This window comes from Andrographis paniculata, unplaced genomic scaffold (assembly GCF_009805555.1).
Source record: "Andrographis paniculata isolate CXL003 unplaced genomic scaffold, ASM980555v1 Contig45END, whole genome shotgun sequence".
NCBI lineage: Eukaryota > Viridiplantae > Streptophyta > Magnoliopsida > Lamiales > Acanthaceae > Andrographis > Andrographis paniculata.
In genome coordinates, this window is record NW_026137579.1 from 3,511,702 (window position 1) to 3,533,574 (window position 21,873).

Consider the following 21,873-nt stretch of genomic DNA (forward strand, 5'->3'; position numbering starts at 1 on the left):
TGTATAGGTTTTACAATCCATGAAAGAGTTTTTTTTTTTTTATATATATATATATATATATAAAAGAATTATATTTAACAATTAGTTTTTAAATTAAATTTTTAGTATTCTTAAAATAATTCAAAACATCAAAATACTTTGAAATATATCCAAACACACCACAATACGTTGAGTTATTATATCCCACTTCCACATAATAACATTTACTATAATTTAACAAGTTGAACTTAAGAAAAAGAGCACACTTCTATATATGTTGTAACTTTAAATTTCAACGGTCATTGATAATATTTTTTGTTGTTGCTGTGTCAATTATCACTGATTTATTTATTGCCAATGTTATATAAATATATAATAATATAAAAAAAAAAAAAAGAAAAATCCTCCTCCAAAGGTACAACGAGCAAAATCCAAACGGTTAACTTTTGACCTATCCGAGAATTTCGTTTCAATTTTGTCCTTTGAGAAAATCTGCCCAGGAATGAAATTCCTCAATCTGTCTGAAAGTGTGAGCCCTTCCCCTCTCTCTCTCTCTCTCTCTCTCTCATATACGATATACATACAAATATATATATATATATATTAAGTAGGTACAATGATTTCACAATAATGGAATTCATGCATGTATGTGTTGATGGATTTGAGTTTTGTTGGTCTTCAAGATTTATGTATATATATTATCAGATCAGATCAGATGATGATAATGATGACGATGATGATCAGACAAGAGTACTCTCAAAAGACGACACAGAATTCAATTTGGAGTGGCACTCAATTTCATACGCACAACATATATTTATAAAATCATATGTAATATATAATTAATTAATTAATTTGAAAACCCAAAAAAGTTGTTCAAAGTTTCTGAGAAGAAAAGGACTTGTCTCGATGTATGTTCCCCCAAAGATCACGTCAATGAAATAAAGTAAAATTAAAGACTACTACTTCCCTCCACTGTACTGCACAACATTTCTAATGCTGCATTTGAATGCTACCAATTAATTATCAAAATATAATTAATTCATTCATTCAAGTAATGTACTAATATCCTTAAATTTTATATGTTGTCAGTAATATGTTGGTTAATTAAAATAGCACAGTGACCCAGATGGTCTTTAGTGATTTTGTATGAATTGTGCATTTAAAGAAATTCATTGATCATTCAAATGACATATACACCTATATGTATCTATTTGGTTCAAATTATTTTCACATTAATTGGAATTGCGATTTGATGTAACCCTCTATCTGATATTATAATTGTTCCATAAGTGATTAGTATATATATGTATTTAATTTGTCTCAACCATATATTATGATTAATTAATTGTTAAATTGACAAAGTAATATATATATATATATATAAAAGAGATCGCTGTAAGGTCCATCTCTTCTCTTTACACTTCTATGTATATATATATATATATATGTGGGAATTGCTCTTAATAGTTTGGTCGTCATCGTCGCCGTCGTCACTCACTTTTGTAAGAATCAATGCTTTTGTTTATATATATATATATATATATATAGATATGTATATGCAAAGCTGCTACTGCTGCTGCTTATTACTTATGTATATGCACCCAATAAAGTTAGTTACCATCTCTCTCTAGTACTGATTAAATTTAATTAATTAATTTACAAGATCAAATAGTACTTATTATATATGCAATTCATTAATTAATAGTAGTACATATAATCTCATGCATGCATGGTGGGGGATGAAATGGAATGGGACCTACTCATCGTCCCCACAAGAACGTGCATGCTCAGAAGAATATATATATATATATATCTATACCTTGGAATGGGAATGGAATGTTACTGATCTGGCTCAGAAATCCAAGTCGCCTACCTTCTTACAGACACACTCTCTCTCTCTCTCTCTCTCTCTCTCTCTCTCTATATATATATATATATATATACACGCACACATATCTGTGTCTGTGAGTGTGCAAAAGTAAAAGATTATGGAATAATTAATTAATTAAGTAATTAATTAGTATAGAGATAGATTTGGGTAAGAATATATATATATATATATATATAATTAGATGGTAAAGTCGTAGATACATACGCGCAGGAATCTGATTCCTTGGTCCCTTAGCTACATTTTCCACCCAACATGTATAAAGTAGTTGTAGTAAAGATTCCCATTATTTATTTATTTATTTATTTATGTGAATAATAAACCTGATTTGATTCATAAGAGATTGTAGTGGCCACACACACTCAATATATATATACACACACGCAGATTGAAACGCTACAGTTGGATTCAGATTGATTGGAATTTTAGAACCAGGAATTTTCTTGGCAGAATATTTGGGTAAGTTTGGTGGAATGGGAGGAAAATGACAACAAATAAATTGGAGAAAGAAGTAATTCACCTGAGACTGAAAATTCCAGGATGAATCCATACAGAAAATATGGTGTATTGTATTTCGTAGAAGAAAAAAAAAAAAAAAAAAGCCAGAGAGGATAAATCAAGAACTATTGTTTTTATTTCTCAAACTTATATTATCAAGAGTTTAACAAACAAAAGTAATGAGAATATTTATATTACTCAAACTCCCATTTCCTATATACCAATATATATATATATATATATCACCTAAATATTTATATATGGAAAGAAATCTTTATTCGCTATTCAATATATACTACAAAATTGTAGTGATCCTTAGCATATAATTATGTTTTGCTTTTGAGTCAAACATAATGAGAGTAGGAAAAGGGTAGACAATTTTGTCCCCCTTAATAATTTATTATTATTATTTTTTTAGGGGATAAATGAAATCTTTTCGATTGGGTTTGATGATTGATGGTGTCTGAGAGAGAGATAGAGAGAGAGAGAAAGAAGAGAAGAGAGTGTTTAATCAATCAAACCATCCAAAGGCAAAAGCAACCTATCTATTTATCTATCTATCTATCTGCTGACCTTTAATTTGCTGAAAAGAATATATATATGCATATTATTACAAGCATCCAATGTTTTCTTTTCCCACATTGTTCATTATTATTATATGTTTACATAACTAAAATGGTAAGTTAATTATCAAACAAACTTACCTATTTTCATAATTTATAGTATTATTGACATCATCATCATTTTCCTTTTTTATTTTTAGTGGGGTTGTCCTGTTGTGCATAAGGACAAAAACAGTGTCGAATTAATTTATTTATAGGATCAGGATGATTATTATTATTTTTTTTTTAAAAAAAAAAAAAAACTTACAAGAAACGATACTGACCACTTGTTTGGTTTGCTAGTGGTATGATTTCAGTTCATTGTCGATTATATTTCATTAATTAATTTCTTTTATAAATTATTTTCATTACGACGCCATCCATCCATGCATGCAATCTACACTTATTAGCTTTGCTTTCTCCACTTTTCATTATTTATTATCATTATCATTTTAAAATCATTTTCACCCTTCATTGTCCACTTTACACGTTTATATTTTGACTGTGTTAGTAGATGACTCTGACTACATGTGCGAATTACTACAAATTAGGCTTTTTCTTCATTTGGGCTTTCTTGGCCCATTAGATCGACTTATTTTCTTTAGCCCAATGGAAGACCTAACTATTGGCTATTTCTCATTTTGCTAGAATACCGATTGAAGATGTTATTTATATGTTAACGATTACATTACCCATCGTCCACCTCAGAATAAAGAATCGATACTTTAAAAAAATAAAATAAAATAAAATCTAGCTAGCACATCAAAATTGATTTATACTCCAAAATCCAAATAGAATTGGTTTTTGACTACTACTACTAGTAATAATTGGTAAAGAATCTCAACACATTGAATGACAGACAGCGATGAGCACTTGCCACTACAAAGACAATACGTACGTACAAATTACAATACTCAACAATGAAATGACCACCTTTCCTTAATACCAAAGGAGGGGAGAATCCAACTTTTTTGACACATTTTATCCACTTGTAATAATTGATATTTAATTCCGAGACGCTACAATAATTTGAGCCTGACATTACGTGTATTGCACTTTTCCGTAATGGACCATTTATTTGCCCAATCTTGAAAATTGCAACACAACGGCCCATTTGTATAATTGGGCCGGGTCCACCCAAATCCAGCCGGATGATTTGTAAATGGGAAGTAAAGAATATATATGATCATAACTACGTACAAATATCAATGACAAAAAATTCCACATAAACAAGAGTGGGATTGCGGAGTTTCATCAGCATCAGCATGGGATTGCAAGTCCCTGATCAAGATTCTATCAGTATCAGCATTGGACTGAGGAGGGGCAATCCGGCCATCAATGAACAACGAATTCGGGTCGAAAACGCGGGTGAAGTCGTCTGGTCCATAAGCTGAGTGACTGGCCTGGTAACGTGTGTGATGATCACTGCCGCCGCGTCTGCATGCAGCTCTTCTTTCGGCTTCAAGAAAGTGGCCGAGGGATGGAGCTGCGTCGTTGGTGCTCGCTGGCATTGCAGCATCGGTGCGCAGCCGGGGGCACAAGGAAAAAAACCATGTCTTGGTCTTGTTGATTTTCTTGTTGTGTATTGATACAGCTTCGGATTTTCTTCCTCTTGTTGATCTTTCGAAAATGGTGGAAATCCCGATAAGGCTGCCCAGAGTGATGGTCTTGTCGTGGAAGAAGGAACCTGTTGACTGCAAGGGAGAACATCGTCAAAATCAATCAGCATTTCACAATGAATATAATATGCATCCACATTGTATATATAAAGTAAGCCTTTCCCTTTTTCTTGGTGTTAATTGTACAGGTAATCTGAAGCAGCATGGGCAGGGGAGTGGGGATATAATTAAAGTGGTTTGCACGGCTTTTAAGTGGTGAAAGCATGAGAGATGATGGCGACGCTGCCTGACACAAAAACCCATTTTAGCATGGAGCATGGATAAAGAATTATATGTATGCTAAACTTTTCAGGACAATGTTTGCACCTTGTCTCTTCCATTGATGTAAATCTTTCCACCAAGAATAGAACGCCCACCAACAACGTAGCTTCATTAATTCTTTCCAAACACGGAGATGCAAATCAAGGGCAATAAAGGTTGCTAAATGTGGAGAAATATGAAGGAAACAAAAGAAACGAAGGAATGAACTAAGGGAATGTCGTGAATTTCTTGGGAGGAACTAATTGGAGATGAATGGCAAAGTTACAGTCACTAATTCTCTTTTGATACAGCAATGATAAGGCAAGAAGAATGTGAAAAATAAATAAGCATTCAAAGGAAAAAGAACCTGACCTCGGTGTCAAGATCAGAAGAGGAATCCATTGACGAGACTGGGGAACCAGTGAGTAGTGTGTTGAATGAAATTGAGCCACTGAGATCATGATTTCTCTCCATCCCAACCCTCAGATTCAGCCCCAATGGCCACCCTTCGTCCTGCAAACAAACAGATATTCAATCCTCTGTAACAATTGCCACAAAAGGAATGGCGGAATTCAAATAAACAATACCTCAACACTTGAGGTCTTTATGATGAAATAAAACGAGAATGCATAGGACAGAAAATTCATACCTGTTGAGCCATTTAGATTATTCTTTGAATATTCCGGTGCAATGGCAATGAGGTTTGTAGAAGTGAATTATTTCATCAGAGAAGCCACATGGAGATATGAGAGGAAGGGGAAGAAGCAATACTCATCTTTTGCTTTGTTCAGCTTCTCTTTTATGCTCTGCTGTCAATAGGCAATTACATTATAAGGTTAAAATAATCAAGATTAACACTTAAGTATAATTAAAGTGATGGCTTATAACTTTAACTAATACAAATCTACTCATAACATCCTTAGAATAAAGATATGATAATCTATATATCAGAAAAGCTTCATAGGCTAAATGACAAATGAACTGTCTCAAAAGGTGGTTTGACTGAAATACTAAGAATTGATTGTGCAAAAGATTCCCTTCAGCCAAGATGATCAAACCACTATATGTCATACATACCTTGTTGCTGTAGTAGCCTTATCAACCTTCTGAATTCAGATACATGCCAAATTGATAGCTTGCACAGCATATGAACAAAAATCCTAGTCTAATTTTTTTTTAATTTTTTTTTTTGAAAAGGAACTCATCAATTAGCCACATTCATGTTTATCTAACTGCATGCAATTCTTCATCCTATAGCATCGACTCAGAAAATTCCATGTGCAGCACGTGAGAACAAGAATGATAATTGAGTCATATCAAGCAAGATGAAGACTTTAATGAGAAGCAATTCCCCAATGCTCAATAAGCTGAAGTGTCGGTGGATTGATGCTGTAAAGAAAAATTTAAGTAGCCATATTTTCTAACAGTATCAATCAGATAAAAGCAGCAAGAGTAACAGTTAAAGTATGTGCAATGAGTATTGAGAATTACAGGCCCACCTTTCTTTCTATCCACAAAAGGCCAGAGAATTTTGTACATTGAACTTATGTCAGGAGAGTTCTCTAACCAAATAAATTGAAATTCTAGCTTATCTCGTTATCCATTCTGAATAGTTAAGAAATGTGTACTGTCATATCATACATAGACCATACCTGACAGTGCCCAAAGGAAGTGGCATGCCACGGCAGAGCAGAAGGAGCTGAAGACTGAGCTGTGCTGGAGGTTTATTCCAATCAGGCCCAGCAACCTTGTTTCGTCCAAAAGCAATACAGTATTTCTAGTAAATTAGTCATGGAAGGAAGAAGAAAACAGGCGCCATCAAACACTTCACCAGACATTATCAGCCAGATAATAAGTTGTCATTACTTAGCCCCATAATCAACATACACAATCAGACCATTCAAACTCAAGAGCTGTTAGCCTTTCCCTATATTAAAATGTTTAGGTACACAAGAGTAACAATTGCATAATACTCTCAGATTTGTTTATGATAGTTCAATAAACTGACAACAATCACACAAACGCAGATATCTAGACTGTCAAAATGCATTCAATCCTTGGTGAAAGATCGATGAGATCTGTGCAGAGAATACTTGGTTATATTTGATTTCGAAGGTCCTCTACTTCAGTGGGATCCATCAGTCATGCGTATCTTCCCCAAGTCTCAACTCCAGATGATATTTAATTAATGGGGATGCCTTATACCAGGTCGATACTCTCCAATGCCAAGCAAGTCCTGCAAATATAACCAAGTTATAGTGTCAAAACTTCCAAAATATGTATGTAAACAAAGCTTCCACTTCTTGTCCATTTATGCTGACAACAAACCTTTTATAAATTGTAACATCTACTTATATTTTTTACACATTTAGTGTGTGGAAACAGAGGAAGGAATGGCAGCTAATGCAGCATGAGTTCTAATAGATACAGAAAGAAAACACACACCTGGCATGCTCTATTTTTTGCTCTAGTTTCAGCTGTGCATGGAATATCATGATTTGGCTTCATAAACCTCTTCTCACGTCGTTCACATGAGCCCCATCCATCGGAAAACCTTCCACCCCTAACAAGAAATATAAACACATAAACTAAGTATTAGTAGATGAAAATCTCTACACTCAGTATATTTTAAGCTCCGCCAGTCAAAGAGCATACTGCATGTAAGCTCGGACAATGAACTCTGCCCTTTGAACATTGCGGTTCTCATCAAATTCAATGGTTTTGTCTTTAATTTCATAAGAAAGATTGAAGTAAAATGATATCTTCCTCCAGCCTGCACATCACATGCAACGCATCACAACCTAAAGCCCAAAATCACAGATACACTTTTATCTACTGAAGCAAGTAGCATAAGCGTCAGTTATACCTGACTTCTTAATATAAGGAGTTCCAGATATCATTGTGTAGTCACCCTTTTCTAGTATCTGTCCAGAACACACAAGAATGAGACAAGTTTCCCTCAGAGATTAGGAAAACATAGAGAATGGCAGGGGCTCTAGCTTTAATGTATATGGCCGATCAAAAGATTATGTAGGCAAGAAAGCCTGGCATAAGTCTCCGGAGAATAATATTATCAAGCTAGAAGTTACAGGGATAATTAAGGAGACCCTCCATAAGGTACCCTCAACTTAAACAGATAGGGAAAAAACTTTGCTTGTATACACCCCACTACTGATTGTTCCATATCTGTGTGAAGCATCGCCTGATTTTTAAGTTAAACAGGAAACTTTACAAAGCATTGGACAAGCAAATATCTTCATAGACGAGGTAATCAACACTTTAAAATTTGCATATACACATCTTAATATGTTCCGGTAATTAGAATTATCTTGATTCCATTGCTCCCCTATGTTGCTGGCAACTGTAACAAGATCATTAAGAAGAAAAGTCGGAGGAATACTAAATGCAAGGTAAATGTAGGTCGTCTTTATCTTCCTTCACTCATCTAGACAGATTGTCGATTTTACAAGAGCTTGATCAAACCAAATTAGGTATAGACTATCCAATTCTTTTGAAAAATTAAAGAAAAAAAAATATGTAAGATTAATCCAAGTTTTTTCCAATCAGTTAAATTAATATAATCCTGAATGCATCTAATCTGGTTATATACCGTTGCATAAAATGCACCTCATAATTGATTATCCAATGCTAATCAATTTTTTTGAAGAAGCTGAAAAAGAATTAACGAACAAATTACCTCCATAGCTGCATTTTGGTAGTCCTTGAACAGCGAAATAGTCGGAAACTGACCAGCCAAACTATGTCTAACCTCTGTTTTCTCATAACTCATCGATGATTTACTCGGACTGTGGCTGTTCCCCACACATATGTTACTAGTCTCAGGAGATTCAGTTATATACGATGGAGGAGTAGCGGGCGTACGGGGCACCTGTTTCACAATCATCAGCTGCGAGGGACTAGACTCGAGAATTCGCGGCGCATTGGTCGCTCTGGAAATTTTGCAAGGTCGATGCTTCTGCACCACCTCGCCGTCAGGGTTATGTCGGTATTTTCGAGTATTGTTCGCCGCGTTGATCTGCGGCGATTGAACAGGGCAAGGGATGGGAGTCAGAGGCTTGGTCCGTGGTTTCGCAGTAACGGCGTTTGAGGAGGAAATTGACGCTGCGGCGGCAGAGTCGATCACAGCCCATAACGCCGCGTCGTCTAGGTCCTTGTCGTCGAACGGCAAGTCCATTCAAGTTCCAGCTAGCAACGATATCGGAACTCCGATTCGAGCTCCGGCGAGGAAATTCGAATTTCAAGTTTTCAACCAATCAATTCAAACCTGTACTCAAATGGGCCGTAAAAGTCCCACACCGGCCCAAATATACATATATATACGTATAATTTTCCGCAACACATTATTCATCGTACTAACCTTCAAAAAGGAAGAATCAAAGGAAGTACCCTTCTTCTACACAGGCGTACAAATACAAGGTTACTATCTTGAGGTGCATTGAATACCTAAATATGTACTGCTGAGCTATCCCAAAACACCATTTCTGACAAAACTAGTTCTACCTGCAACTATGTACCTCATTATCTCAGAAGAGATAGCCCTGACGGGTGACCTTAAGGGGCAGCCCGAAATTCTGATATACTCTGATCTCACCTTCCACGTTTGCAGTCACAATGGCGAGGCCCCATGCCGATGCTTGGACAGCGCCATTGGCACCTGCAGTTTCGGACGATTGGGAGGCCGCTGAAGTACCGGCAGCTGTCAAGTCGTTTTGATTGTTGGATTCAGAGGTAGAATTAGAACAGGATGCATCGTCGGTTGGACCAGTTCCGGGATCGGTTTGTTGAGCCGACGACTCCTCATCTCCATCATTTTTTTCTGACTGATCGTTTTTTTTCTTGGGGAGTGGTGGTAAGCTTGTCTTGACCGATCCTTCTTCTGGCTTTGCAGAAGCATTGGTAGGCTTTGGCGGCGGCGCGGCGGCGCCGGCACGCTTCTTTTTGGACTGTATTTCGACAACGGGTGCCTTGTTTTTTATGCTGCAGGGCCATGTAGTAGCAGCAGTTACGTCTTTACTGTGGAAGTGCTCGTAAGCCTGAACTGTTACCACACCTTTTTTCTTGGCAGCTCCATTGTTGTTGTTTCTGGAATCATCGACTTTCCAGATGTATACTCGGGAATCTTCGCTCGCGCTGATCACGTGTTTTCCATTTGGAGTAAAGGAAGCTGCGATCTGGCTGCTGGTATTGTGAACTCCTGCAGAGGAAAAGATCCATCAGTTCAGGTAGATTTAGCTTATGCTTGCTGTAATGAAATCTGAACTTAGCTACACGAGAGTATACACTATACAGACCTTTAAATTTTTGGACAAGCTCTGCATCGTTGTAGATTCCGATCCGGGAGCCGGTGGAAGAGATAAGAACCTCGGATGAATTCCACGGGGCAAACTGACAACCGGTAATTTTTCCCGTATGTGCCTGAACGCTGGCATTTTTCTTGGCCTGTGCCGGGAGTGCAGGGAACATTTTGGGTTGAATCTTCTTCCCCTGGATGTCGAGACGATGTTCCAACTGGCAGTCTATTTCGAAAAATTAGCCCGGCAGAAGTATGGATAGAGTATGAAAAGAAGAGTCTTTTCTCACCGTTAATGTCGAATATTCGACAATTGCCTTGAAGAGAGCCAACTATAACAGCCTACAACGAAGATAGCAGAAAGGTTAGTACAATGAAGAAGAGGTCGTAGCAGTAAAATGTTGTCATGTTCTTGTATGATTCGGAGCAGCTCACCTGGCCATCGGGAGTGTAGCAGCCGGCGGTGACCATTTCACGAGCATCCGTCCAGTCAGCGACTTGTCGGTTACATACGTTCCATATTCGAAGCTTTGCATCCAGTGAACCGCTGATGAAGTAGTCGTCGTCGACTGGATTGAACTGCACGCAAGTTACTGAAATGGAGGAAAGAATTCAGGGCCATGAACATGCTTGTTTGCTGTTGAGATATGTTTTAGATTATTATTATTATTATTACCATAGTCGTTGTGTGCAAAGAGCTTCAGACAACTCTTTGTTTCCATGTCCCACATCCTGACTGTCTCATCCATCGAAGATGAAAGCAACATCTGCAATAACAAAGGATGTCTTACATTACACACACATATGATTATGGTTGAATGGAAAAGAACATGCCTTGATAAGAAGCTGACATGATTTTTCGACCAGGACAAATCCAGGACTTCATCGAGATGGCCTTCGAAGGTGCAGATTGGCTTCTCAGAAAGTGCTAGAACTGTTTCAGGAATTTTGACGTAATCCGGAATAGAGCCTTCCTTTTTGCTATTCTCCCTCCCTTTCTTCCTCATTTCAGACGGCATCCGCGAGAGGCGCTCCGAACCATAATCGTCGCTGGACATGGCGGACATGACATCGCATTCCTGAACTTCCCACACATGAATCACCTTGTCTTCTCCCGCACTGGCTAGGAATCGTCCGTCGGAACTGAATTTGATTGTCCAAATCCCTCCCTGATGAGCTTGAATCTCCTGTGACATGTGCAATGCTGTGAATTCTCTGTAGGTCTTCCCCTGCTGGTTAGCATCTATCCATACAGATGTGTTCTTGGAGATCTCTTGATCTTTTTCTCTCAGAATTCCAGATGCCACTCCCTTGATGTTTTTCAAAATTGCAGCTCCCTTCTTCTTGCTGCTTCTAAAACTCTTGGACAGAATATTGGGGTGGGCTTTGCCATCGGTGACCTTTGTCGAAAGCTTGCGGCGCATTAGCTGTTTGACGAATGGCGAATATCCGACGGACTTCTCGAATTCCTCCAACGTGAGCTGCTTGCCGGTTTCGACGTCGTTTAGCTTATTCCATAGTCCCTTTTCGTTGTACTCTCTTACGATGAAATCCTTGCCTGTGTCTAAATCCTTGATCAAGAAGAAGGAGCAAATGTCATCGTCGATTGCCGGTGTATCGTTAGCCGGAGGTGATGCTCTGGTTTTGTCCGTTTTTGGAGATCCGGCGACGGGAACTATGTAATGTGGCACACCTATGCAGGGAACAAGCTGCCCTGATAATGTCCTGGTAAGTCCCTGCTTCGATTCAGGGCCGAATACTTCTTCCTTCCGCTGTTTGGTCCTCCTGGAAAATGCTTCCATGTCGCTGTCTGATCTTGACCTGACGAACACGATTGCTCTTCTCGGCAATGGCGAAGAAGACGGCCGCTCGTCTGCTTTCGGTTGCTCCGCAGTGGGTGGGGGAGACTCCTCCTGGCCTGCTGAAACTTGGGCTGTTGCCGCCGCCGGTGGTGGGGCGGGTACTGGCGCGGCGGCCTTGGGCGCTTTCTCCGGCTGTGGTGCAGGCGATGGCGATGGCTTCACCGCCGGCGGCGGCGCTGGTGCCGCCGGCTTTCTGGACATTGCTCGGGGGACTTTGGAACTGGCGATTTTGAGGAGGTCCCGGCGGCTTGCGAGGAGATCTTTCCGGCTGGCGAGGGGGCCCTTGCGGCTGGCCAATCCCATGTCGTGGAAGAGACGCTTGCGCCGCTCTTTGACGTCGCCGGGCGCCGCCATCCACATGTCGTAGCTGGGGAACATTGCGGAGGAAGAATTGGGATTGGAATTGGGTTCGATGGAGTAAATGCGTTTGATGGAGGCGGCGGAAACGAACGACATCCGGCTATCTTGGAACTCCTCGCCGTCGTCCGGCGCCGACACCAAGTCGACGGGGACCGCCGTGGATAGCCTCTCTTTCGAATCGAAGAAGCCTTTGCCGTCGTCGTCTTCCGCTTCGAGGCCGTCGAAATCCATGGTTAACTTCCTTCGATTCATTGCCGCGAATCTGTTAATTCCTCCTCGAAGGGTCGCAATGAATCAAAGAACTGTAAACAAGCAACTACAAAACACAATTTTCTTTTTTTTTAAAAAAAAAAAAAAAAAATTAATTGAATTAAAATATCTGCTCTTTTTTGGAAAGAAGAAATGCAGAAATTTTGTGCATTTGGTGAATTATTTTTACTGGAGAGGAAGGAGTGGGAAGGAGGAAAAAACGGATAGAAACGGTCAACAATTGTCGTAACGCCCACACCACTGATGTCCTGACGATTTTGGGTCATTAATGGGTTTGATTAATTGCATTACAGTGCGGAGTATGTAGCTTAAGAAGAAGCTACAACAATTTTTATTTTTATTTAAATTTTTATAAGTATGTCAGTACAAAATAATAATTGTATTTCTCTTCTTTTCACAAACATAACGCCTTGATTCGAAAGTAAGCTGGGGCTCAAAAAGTTTGCAACTGCAAGCATTTGTCATCTCTTTTGCCAGCATTACTCAACTTCGTATAAGATTTGAGATTGCACAATATCAAAACCGGAATTTGAAGATAAGGACAAGCAGGAAATGGATTAAAATCACATGTAAAATTTCCTCTGTAAACATGGTGTGTCAGTTTTGGGAATCCATTACAACATGGAAAAGAGGACAAAAAAATGCAACAGAAACCCTAACTTAAGCATAATACCGTACCATTTGTAGTGGCGAAAATGGGGATGAACCCTAACTACATTCATCGATCCTCAGTCGTCTCCCTCCCTTCGAGCTTTCTTCGATTTCTGCTCTTCGCCGGTATCTTGACTCGAAATTGGCCGGAAAATGGATTCAATCTCCGCCGTTGAATCCAGTTCGCAAGGCAACGGCGGGGATGTTTTCCGCTTCATTCTGGACGGCTCCGGCCTGGGCTTCTTCGGCGCCGGTGGGCAGTGAATGATCGCCGGAATTTTGTGATCCGCCGATGTCGGAGTTACAAATCCGTCGCCGTCGCCGTCGCCGTCGCCGTCTGTTGACTCGTTCTCCTCCGAAATTGAAACCGAAACTGAAACCCTATTCTTACGATCAGCGCTTCCTTCGTCTTCGGTCGCGACTTTTTCGACTTCCTTCTGATCATTAGAATTTTCTTTACCTTCCGTCAGAAATGCGACTTCTCCTTTTTCTTCTTCACCATCTAGCGACTTCGCCTCGTCTTGTTCCTTGACATGGGGTAAAAGCGTGTTTCTGGTTCCAGACATGTTCCTCCTCAGAAACGAAGAGAAGCGGTCGATTTCCGAGCACATGGAGATGGAGTTAGGACAGGGGAAACGGAAAGGGCGAAAAGAAACAAACGCATAATCGAGAAATTTAAGAAGCGGAAAGAAAACGGGTGTGGCCTTAAATAGAGATGGTGTCTGTCTGATTCGCCATCATCGATCAGAGCAGAGCAATAAACCTATATCTTCTGGTTCTGGAAGGAATTTATCGCACTTCTCCTCCACATGGCGGAGAGTTTCGAAAGAATTAAGACAGGAAAGAGAAAGAGAAAGATGCAGACATATACATACATATGCGGGTTGGGTTTGTATGCTCAAAGTGGTGTGGAGGCGTTCAACAGTACTACTGTTGGCGAAGGATCCGAGGTACACAGACTCTCATAATCTTTCGTCCACCAGTCCTGGATCCCGGCCCCATTAGCCCATCTCTGCCGTTCGTCTACTACCCTACGTGTTGACCTCGCGAAATGGATGGATACGATTTGTTGGGAGCTGGGGTCCTTGGACCTCCGCTGAAATTTTCATATTTAGCATTCCTCCCTCTTTCTAAAAATGAAAATTGAGCACTAGCGTACTCGAAAAATAATTTTCATGTTATAAAAAGAAATAATAGTCACGCAAAAATGTCTAAAAATAATTTTCTTTTGAAAATTGCACATAAAATAAAATAAAAATAGTAGTCTAATTTTATCTTTAAACTTCTTTTATCCTAAAAAGATATTCTTATATTCTTTTTTGTCTCTTATTAAACAAATAAATTTATTTTTTATTATCAAAAACAAAAAAATATACAATACATTAAAATTTATGAAAAAAAAAATGAGTATATTTTTTTATAAAGTAATATTTTCCATTGAAAAACTATGTTAATATTTTTTAATTTAATTAAACCTTAATAGAAAAAGAATTCACTCTTTTCATGCAAGCAAAGTATGCTTAAAATTTCTGGGATATGAATTAAGAGAAATAAAATTCTAATATTATATATATTTTTTTTAAAAAAAAATAAAATTATAGAGGTATAATTAAAATTTTCATGTGATTAAATTAAAGAATGCAATTTTTGGATCAAAATATATTTAATGTAAAATATAGTATTTGTCATGATTGATATATTCATTTTTCTTTCTATGTTGTTATATGTCTAAAAATTTAGCACCATGCTGAATAATGCATTGTATGTTATAAGAAATAAAATCAAAGGATATTACTACAAAAAAATAAGATATTTAAATTAATTTAATACAAATTAAACATATAAACTAATAACACAATATATTTTTATAAAATTCAAGAGAAGCAATGTACATGTGTATATATATTTTTAATTTTTATTATTATTTAAATATAATATCTTCAATACTTATTTTTATATTTTATAATAAATGATTTAAAATGAAAAAGAAATAAATCTTAAAAACCGTAGTTAAAAAAGTCATTTTCCTATATTTATAAATGTATATTTTGAAGAAAAGTAGAGTAATAATTTGTAGTATGCTTGGTTGATACTAGAAGCAATAGCACCCATCTCCGACAACATACGAGCCTTCTTAAGAAAGTCGTGCCTCATTATTTCCTTTTTTATTTTGTAGTTTTTTCTTGTATACAGATGAACCACTCACTCACTCGTAAGTTGTACTCCAAGGACAACCTTGACCTCCCCCACCTAAATTTACATCCAATTTTTAATAAGTTATGGCCCACGTTAAATTTATTTAATTTAATTATTTAATAACTAACAATAAGTAAAAGAATAAATTCAATTATATATATATATATGCATATTAAAAAAATACAGAATAATCGCCGCTTATAGATTCTGCCGCTTGTAACATATACTATTACATGATAATATAAATAAATAATTTTATTTTTTGCATGACGTTATGTTGATCTAATCTTATCATTGGCGTTTAGTAGAGATTGTCTGAATTTTGTGCAGATGTCTGGACATGATGTGTGTATACATATATATGTATATATTTATACGTTTTGGAGTTTTTCAATAAATTTCTTTGCATCCAAACACTCCTACAAAAATTTGTCTTAAATCCGAGACATTAAAACATGCCATGTGGATGAGATAGATGCCTTAGGAGCTAATAAAATAAATCATGTTTATATATATATTTTTTATTTGCTTAAATAAAATTAATTTAAGGAAAGTGGTAGGGGCCAATCTTGCATAGAATGAATGAATGGGTCTTGTCTGGACAAATTGAACTTCCACATGGATACAATAATAATATATATATATATATATATATATACCAATGGTGTTCTTAATTAATTTCTGCAAAATGGAAAATATTGCACTCAGTCGTAAATATATATATATATATATTTATATCTAAGTGAGTACGATGAATGTTGGTCAAAATTATGCTACATAGTATTTATACATACATATATATATATGATATAATGTTGTTCAACAGAAAGTGCTTGCGGCTGTCGCATTAAATGCAACGTTATTTGGTCAAGGGAAAATTTAATAAATAGATGTTGTTGGATCGAAAATTTAATTTGGTGCAAATTAATTAAAAGCCGTATGTATGATTGCAAGAGAAGACTACGACTAAGACTGGAGAAATGAATTTTATTGCAAAAAAAAAGGGGGAACGTTAAAACTTAAGTGTCCATTTTTATTTATTACAATGGGTGTCCTGAAATCTTTGCATGAATTGATCTAATTCATGGTCAGTTGTCTCAGCTTCTTGACCCACCAAATTTGAAAGCATCTTTTTACCTAACTAACTACACATTGTTATTATTATAATGAATTAATTAATTAATTTATTGGTTTTGTGTTGTGAGATGAGAATGTAATAAGGGCATATTTGTTAGTGATAATCATCAATCCACAGACGACTCTGATGATGATCAGTTGAGAGAGGGGCTTCGTAAATCATAATGGCCTGTTTCTTCACATGCTTCATGATGATTTTGCCCCCACCATCACCATCTTCTTACACATTTATTATTATTATTATTATTATTATTATTATTATTATTATTATTATTAATTTTTATAATTGCTGTTGTTCCAGCACATGATCATTATTTATTTATTTATATGTAAATTATTGTGCATTGTAAAATATTTCACAATCCAAGCACATCTATCCTTTGCCTTCTCTTGATTCTCCAATGAACTCTTGTGGATTTTGATTTATCAAAAAATTAAATATTTTCAAACATGGTTTTAGTTTATATTTGACAATTTCGATTAAATAATGATCGATTTTGGTTTAAACTATCTGTTTATGTTTATTCAAATTTTTTTATGAAAGTAATATTTTTGTAGAATAATTAATAACATTCTATTTTTTTTTATTAATATTAATTATATTTTTTTATAAATATATATATATAATATAGAATAGTTTTAATTATAAATATATTATTATTATTTTTAGAAAATAAACCATTAAAATCTTTTGTCCTAATCAAAACACCCGATCTACTCCATAGCCGCAGCCGCACCATTCTCTGTCTGTTTCTTCCTCTTCTCCTCATTCTTCCCTTTCTTCCTTCTTCTTTTCTTCTTCACTCTGCTGCTTCAAAGCCTCCGCGCGGCGGTGATGGTGAGCAGGTGACGCCGGCGGCGGTTTACGGTTCAGAGAATACAGGAACCGAAACCGAAGCGAGTAAGAACCGGTTTCAGTTTCGAGTCCATGAACCGGAACTCGCGGTTCGCCGGTTCGAAACCGATTGGGCCAAGTCTGTGTCTGTCTACTCCCTGGGTAGCTTGTTGCTACTGTCTAAATAAAACACGCGTTTTACATAAATCGCCTTTCACGTTGACATGAATTAAAATTAACCTAAAGCCCCAAATTGGCTGAATCTTCTGTAAGCTGAAGACATCCCAAGTGTGCGCCGGCCAATTATCTATAACGGAAGACGTAATCTGACATGGGTAGAATTGCAGTTGTCTCAGTCGTGACTCTATGGTTGATACCCGTTTCTATTCTTGTCAATCGCGTTGTGCCCTACCCTTACATGGTGAGCAGTTGCACCGGTTTCCTACTGTGGGGAATTATGGAGGATTTACTGCTCTTGTGCAAGTAAATGATCTATTTTGTGGTGGAAATGCAGGATGAGATATTCCACGTGCCGCAAGCTCAACAGTACTGTCGAGGGAATTTCAGAAGTTGGGATCCCATGATCACCACTCCTCCTGGGCTGTGAGTTCTACCTTCCTATTCATTTATTTGCTTACTCCTGTCGCCAATTTTAGTAGATTTTGTGATTCGTTCGGTGATATTTGAGATGTGTTTTGAGTAATTATTTGGGATTTGATATCGGTGTAGAATTGATCAAATAGTCATTGCATAGTAGTTCTCTAGTTCACTAGTCCTTTGGGTATTTGCTGGATGGCTTTGAGATTGGCTGACTGCAGATTTTGAAAGCAACTTTAGAGGGCCTACTTTAGAAGATTCAATGTTATAGAAATTTCCAAACTAAAGAAGTTGATTTATACCATTTAAAAATTTTGCAGGTACTTTCTTTCACTTGCCTGTGTTGCTTCTTTGTTTCCAGGACTGTTCTGCCTGCAAGCAGTATCATCCTTTTCAGACTCATGCTCTACCTCAATTCTGCGTCTGACCAATGGCATTCTGGCAGTATTATGTAGCATTATAGTTTATGAAATAATCACCCATTTGAAACCAGCTATGGATGACAAGCGAGCAACACTTCTTTCTGTGGTCTTGTCATTGTATCCAATCCACTGGTTCTTTACTTATCTCTATTATACGGATGGGGCGTCACTAACATCAGTACTCGCCATGTATCTTTTAACTTTAAAGAAGAGGTACCTGTTCAGTTCGTTGGTAAGAAATTCTGAAACTTCAATCATTTAAGCCTGTTAATAGTGATGAGTATTGATCTTCTACCACTGTCTTGTCGTTAACTAATAAAAAGGACTGTGTTCCCCCTTAACATTTCGAAGTAAATTTAGTATCTTCATTCTAGAGCCTTGATTGAATTGTCATACAGATGGTTTTTACCATTGAAATCAAGTTATCAAACCCATGGAGATATTTCAAGAGTTTTTCTTATACATCTTGATTACAAATGTTGGGGTAGAACACCATGCGAAAAACGAATGGCTTTTCTTTGTTGCACCAGGATTTTATTATTAGCGTTTTAGTTTTAACTTTGGCACACTTTTTTCTGGCTCATTGATTTTCTGCCCACCACAATTGATTGTGTTTATTTCTTGTAGCTGGGAGCATTGTCTGTGTTCACGCGCCAAACCAATATTATATGGGTATTTTTTGTTGCATGCACTGGTGTCCTAGAATTTATTCAGTCTCATCAGAAAGCTATAGCGGAAGTAGATGTCCTCAGCATGTCAAAGGGAAAGGGCACGTCTAATGTTGAAGGTGCATTGAGGACTTCTAATTTGCGACAACGAAAGGGCAGTTATGGTGCAAAGAGTCAGATCAAAGTTACTTCCCGATCTGTTCCCATGGAATATTCAACAGGTTAGTTCTAATTCTTTTAATTTGATCATGCATGAAAATATGTCTTGAGTAAATTATATTTTGAAATTGCGCTTGGCATGTTAATTGTCTTCTTAATACAGTTTAACAATGAATGTTAGAATAGATCAGTAATAGAATAAAGATAGTGCAGAGTTATGTAAAAGAATGAGATATTTTCAAATCTATTTAACTGGTGCTGATAAGCATCTACTTGTTGCCAATTTTTTTATGTTAATTCTTCCTGTCTTTGATGTTGCTGATGTATCTCCAATATTCCAGGGTTGCTTGATGAGATTCAAGGCCTTATAATTATTTCATGGAATCATTTCTGGGAGCTATTGTTAGTATTTAGCCCTTTCATTGTGGTGTTTGGTGGTTTCATTGCTTTTGTTTTCTGGAATGGCAGCATCGTTCTTGGTAAACCTATTCCCTGTTTTGGAAATAAAAATATAAAAATATTCTTGTTTATATTGCTTTTCTTCGAAATAAATGATGGTATTCTCTTGCTTTTCAGGTGCTAAAGATGCGCATGCAGTTTCTCCTCATGTTGCTCAAATGCTGTATTTTGGCTTGGTTTCTGCTTTGTTTATGTTTCCTGTTAACTTCTCTTTAGCTCAAGCTACTGAATTTTTCCGCCAGCTCTGCAAGAATAAACTGCTAAGTATCTTTCAGTGGCTCTTGGCATTAACCATTGGATTATTTTCTGTGAAATTTTTCAGGTTGGATTTTCAGCACACTCAAGAATAATTTATTTCAATCCTCAAATTGGATTTACTTTCCAACATTTATGATGCATCTTGGATAGTGTTTTTGTTTGTATTTACTCGTGGGTGCAAAATTTCTGGTAACAAGCCTTTTAAACATAGATGAGTTTATTTAAAAGTTACAGCTGAATTTTCAAGTTTCCAAATATAGTTGAAAATTATTGTAATGTATGTGAATTCTCCTGCATAATATATTCTTTGCTACTGCAGCATAGCCCACCCATATCTTCTTGCTGACAACCGGCATTATACCTTCTATCTCTGGCGAAAACTCATCAATTACTGTTGGTCAGCTAAGTACCTTATGGTGCCACTTTATTTCTACTCGTGGTTTTCCATCATCAGTAACTTAGGTTGGTACATATTCTGGTTTTGTTTGGTTTCTCATATGTTTTATTTATCGTGCTTACTTTTTTGCTGTTTGCAGCAAAAAATCAAAAGAAGCTCTGGGTGTTGGCATATGTTTTTGCATGTGCTGCAACTCTTGTTCCTGCTCCACTGATAGAGTTCAGATACTTTACGGTTCCATTCTTCTTCTTGGTCCTCCATTGCAATATCACTGACAAGAGTTTACTTCTCTTGGGAATCATGTATCTCTCTATCAATTGCTTCACAATGTTCATGTTCTTGTTTCGACCTTTTTCTTGGAAGCATCAAGCTGGAACACAAAGATTCATTTGGTGAAACACAGTGATGCGATAAATTAACTGCCAATTTTTTCCTAGATCAGATAACTGCATTAACCCCAGCTTCAACACTAGGGTGTGGACAATGGAAATCACCTTAGTCCAGACAGACCTCCACAGGCACGCACATCTCTACACTCTTCTCTCTCCTCCGTCGTGCAGTATAGTAACATTTCTTTGGATTGGGTTATATGTACCTATTTTATCCTGATAAATGTCAACTTGTATTTATATTATCTTGCTGTTTCATGTTATTGATACACCATTCATGATAGAATTCCTTTTCCCCCTCTAAATGATGCAGTAACCTTCTATCTATTTCTCAGTGTACTTTTACAGTTTACTAATATTGATTGAATACCTGACATTCATTTTTTTTGTGAAGGGCCGTTCATCCATTCTTCTTGAAATTACATTTTTTCATATTTGAGTGTTGATGGGTCCAAAAGAGAATATCTAATTATTTTATGATAACTGTTCTTTGCTTCAGCCAAATTGAAGGAACCTTGAGTAGAGTTCAAGGAGTTTGTTAGTCCATGTTTTCAATAATTGGCAGAAAGATAACGACTTATTGAATAAGTAAAACTGAACCTAAATGGTCAGGTTCGTAGGGAGAAAATTGTGATCATGACTGAAATTTGAACATTGAATTTGTCTGTTTCTACTATTTCACATGGATTGGCCGTAAGAGGTCATCTTCTTCTTTGCCCAAACTGTAAGTCAGTCTAAAAATACAGAATGCTTCCGATGTATCCAGAGGCCCTTCAATTTCCTAGTCACATCATTTTTACTTGTTCCAACCGTACATGCTTAGAATCCAACTATTAAAAAACAAAAATATTCAATTTTGTTATGGCATATCATAGATCACGAGATGCACACCCACATCACAGATACCAAAACCACAAGCAATTGTCTTTATCCCTTCTCAATACTATTAATTAAAGTTGTTATTACTACAAAAAGGGAGTTTACTCATGCATGTCTAAGTATCCATACTTCTT

The 21,873-nt window shown here is 36.9% G+C and overlaps 5 protein-coding genes and 1 long non-coding RNA gene across 8 annotated transcripts; 2 read left to right on the forward strand and 4 right to left on the reverse strand.

The window, feature by feature from the left end:
* Positions 1–3,850: 3,850 nt before the first annotated feature.
* Positions 3,851–6,090, reverse strand: LOC127251912 (uncharacterized protein At3g17950-like). Of its 2 annotated transcripts, none has more exons than XM_051275860.1 (4): positions 5,967–6,090; positions 5,539–5,695; positions 5,262–5,402; positions 3,851–4,664 (listed from the first exon to the last, which is right to left on the reverse strand). In XM_051275860.1, exons 2-4 carry the CDS (start codon positions 5,548–5,550, stop codon positions 4,176–4,178), a joined length of 642 nt encoding a protein of 213 aa, XP_051131817.1. In that variant the 5' UTR covers positions 5,551–5,695; positions 5,967–6,090; the 3' UTR covers positions 3,851–4,175. The 2 variants fall into 2 exon arrangements, with proteins under 2 accessions (XP_051131817.1, XP_051131818.1); XM_051275861.1 differs by having other exon boundaries at positions 5,539–5,698; positions 5,967–6,084.
* Positions 6,091–6,736: 646 nt separating this feature from the next.
* LOC127252158 (uncharacterized) lies at positions 6,737–9,086 on the reverse strand. The gene is made up of 5 exons (XM_051276220.1): positions 8,587–9,086; positions 7,756–7,813; positions 7,545–7,662; positions 7,335–7,452; positions 6,737–7,125 (listed from the first exon to the last, which is right to left on the reverse strand). The coding sequence occupies exons 1-5, from the start codon at positions 9,082–9,084 to the stop codon at positions 7,075–7,077; spliced, it is 843 nt and encodes a 280-aa protein (XP_051132177.1). The 5' UTR covers positions 9,085–9,086; the 3' UTR covers positions 6,737–7,074.
* Positions 9,087–9,140: 54 nt separating this feature from the next.
* Positions 9,141–10,318, forward strand: LOC127252159 (uncharacterized). Its single transcript, XR_007839029.1, has 3 exons — positions 9,141–9,326; positions 9,517–10,132; positions 10,237–10,318. It is a non-coding gene; the product is annotated as an uncharacterized LOC127252159 (long non-coding RNA).
* Positions 9,434–12,736, reverse strand: LOC127252157 (uncharacterized). Of its 2 annotated transcripts, XM_051276219.1 has the most exons (6): positions 11,052–12,736; positions 10,877–10,967; positions 10,636–10,793; positions 10,491–10,542; positions 10,202–10,426; positions 9,434–10,104 (listed from the first exon to the last, which is right to left on the reverse strand). In XM_051276219.1, exons 1-6 carry the CDS (start codon positions 12,672–12,674, stop codon positions 9,434–9,436), a joined length of 2,820 nt encoding a protein of 939 aa, XP_051132176.1. In that variant the 5' UTR covers positions 12,675–12,736. The 2 variants fall into 2 exon arrangements, with proteins under 2 accessions (XP_051132176.1, XP_051132175.1); XM_051276218.1 differs by having other exon boundaries at positions 10,877–12,736.
* A 387-nt stretch (positions 12,737–13,123) lies between these two features.
* On the reverse strand, positions 13,124–14,243 carry LOC127251837 (cyclin-dependent protein kinase inhibitor SMR3-like). The gene has a single exon (XM_051275744.1). It carries the CDS (start codon positions 13,952–13,954, stop codon positions 13,421–13,423), a length of 534 nt encoding a protein of 177 aa, XP_051131701.1. The 5' UTR covers positions 13,955–14,243; the 3' UTR covers positions 13,124–13,420.
* Positions 14,244–17,406: 3,163 nt separating this feature from the next.
* On the forward strand, positions 17,407–21,187 carry LOC127251632 (dol-P-Glc:Glc(2)Man(9)GlcNAc(2)-PP-Dol alpha-1,2-glucosyltransferase). Its single transcript, XM_051275404.1, has 8 exons — positions 17,407–17,932; positions 18,026–18,114; positions 18,429–18,762; positions 19,158–19,419; positions 19,699–19,836; positions 19,934–20,138; positions 20,394–20,536; positions 20,611–21,187. The coding sequence occupies exons 1-8, from the start codon at positions 17,843–17,845 to the stop codon at positions 20,865–20,867; spliced, it is 1,518 nt and encodes a 505-aa protein (XP_051131361.1). The 5' UTR covers positions 17,407–17,842; the 3' UTR covers positions 20,868–21,187.
* Positions 21,188–21,873: the final 686 nt, after the last annotated feature.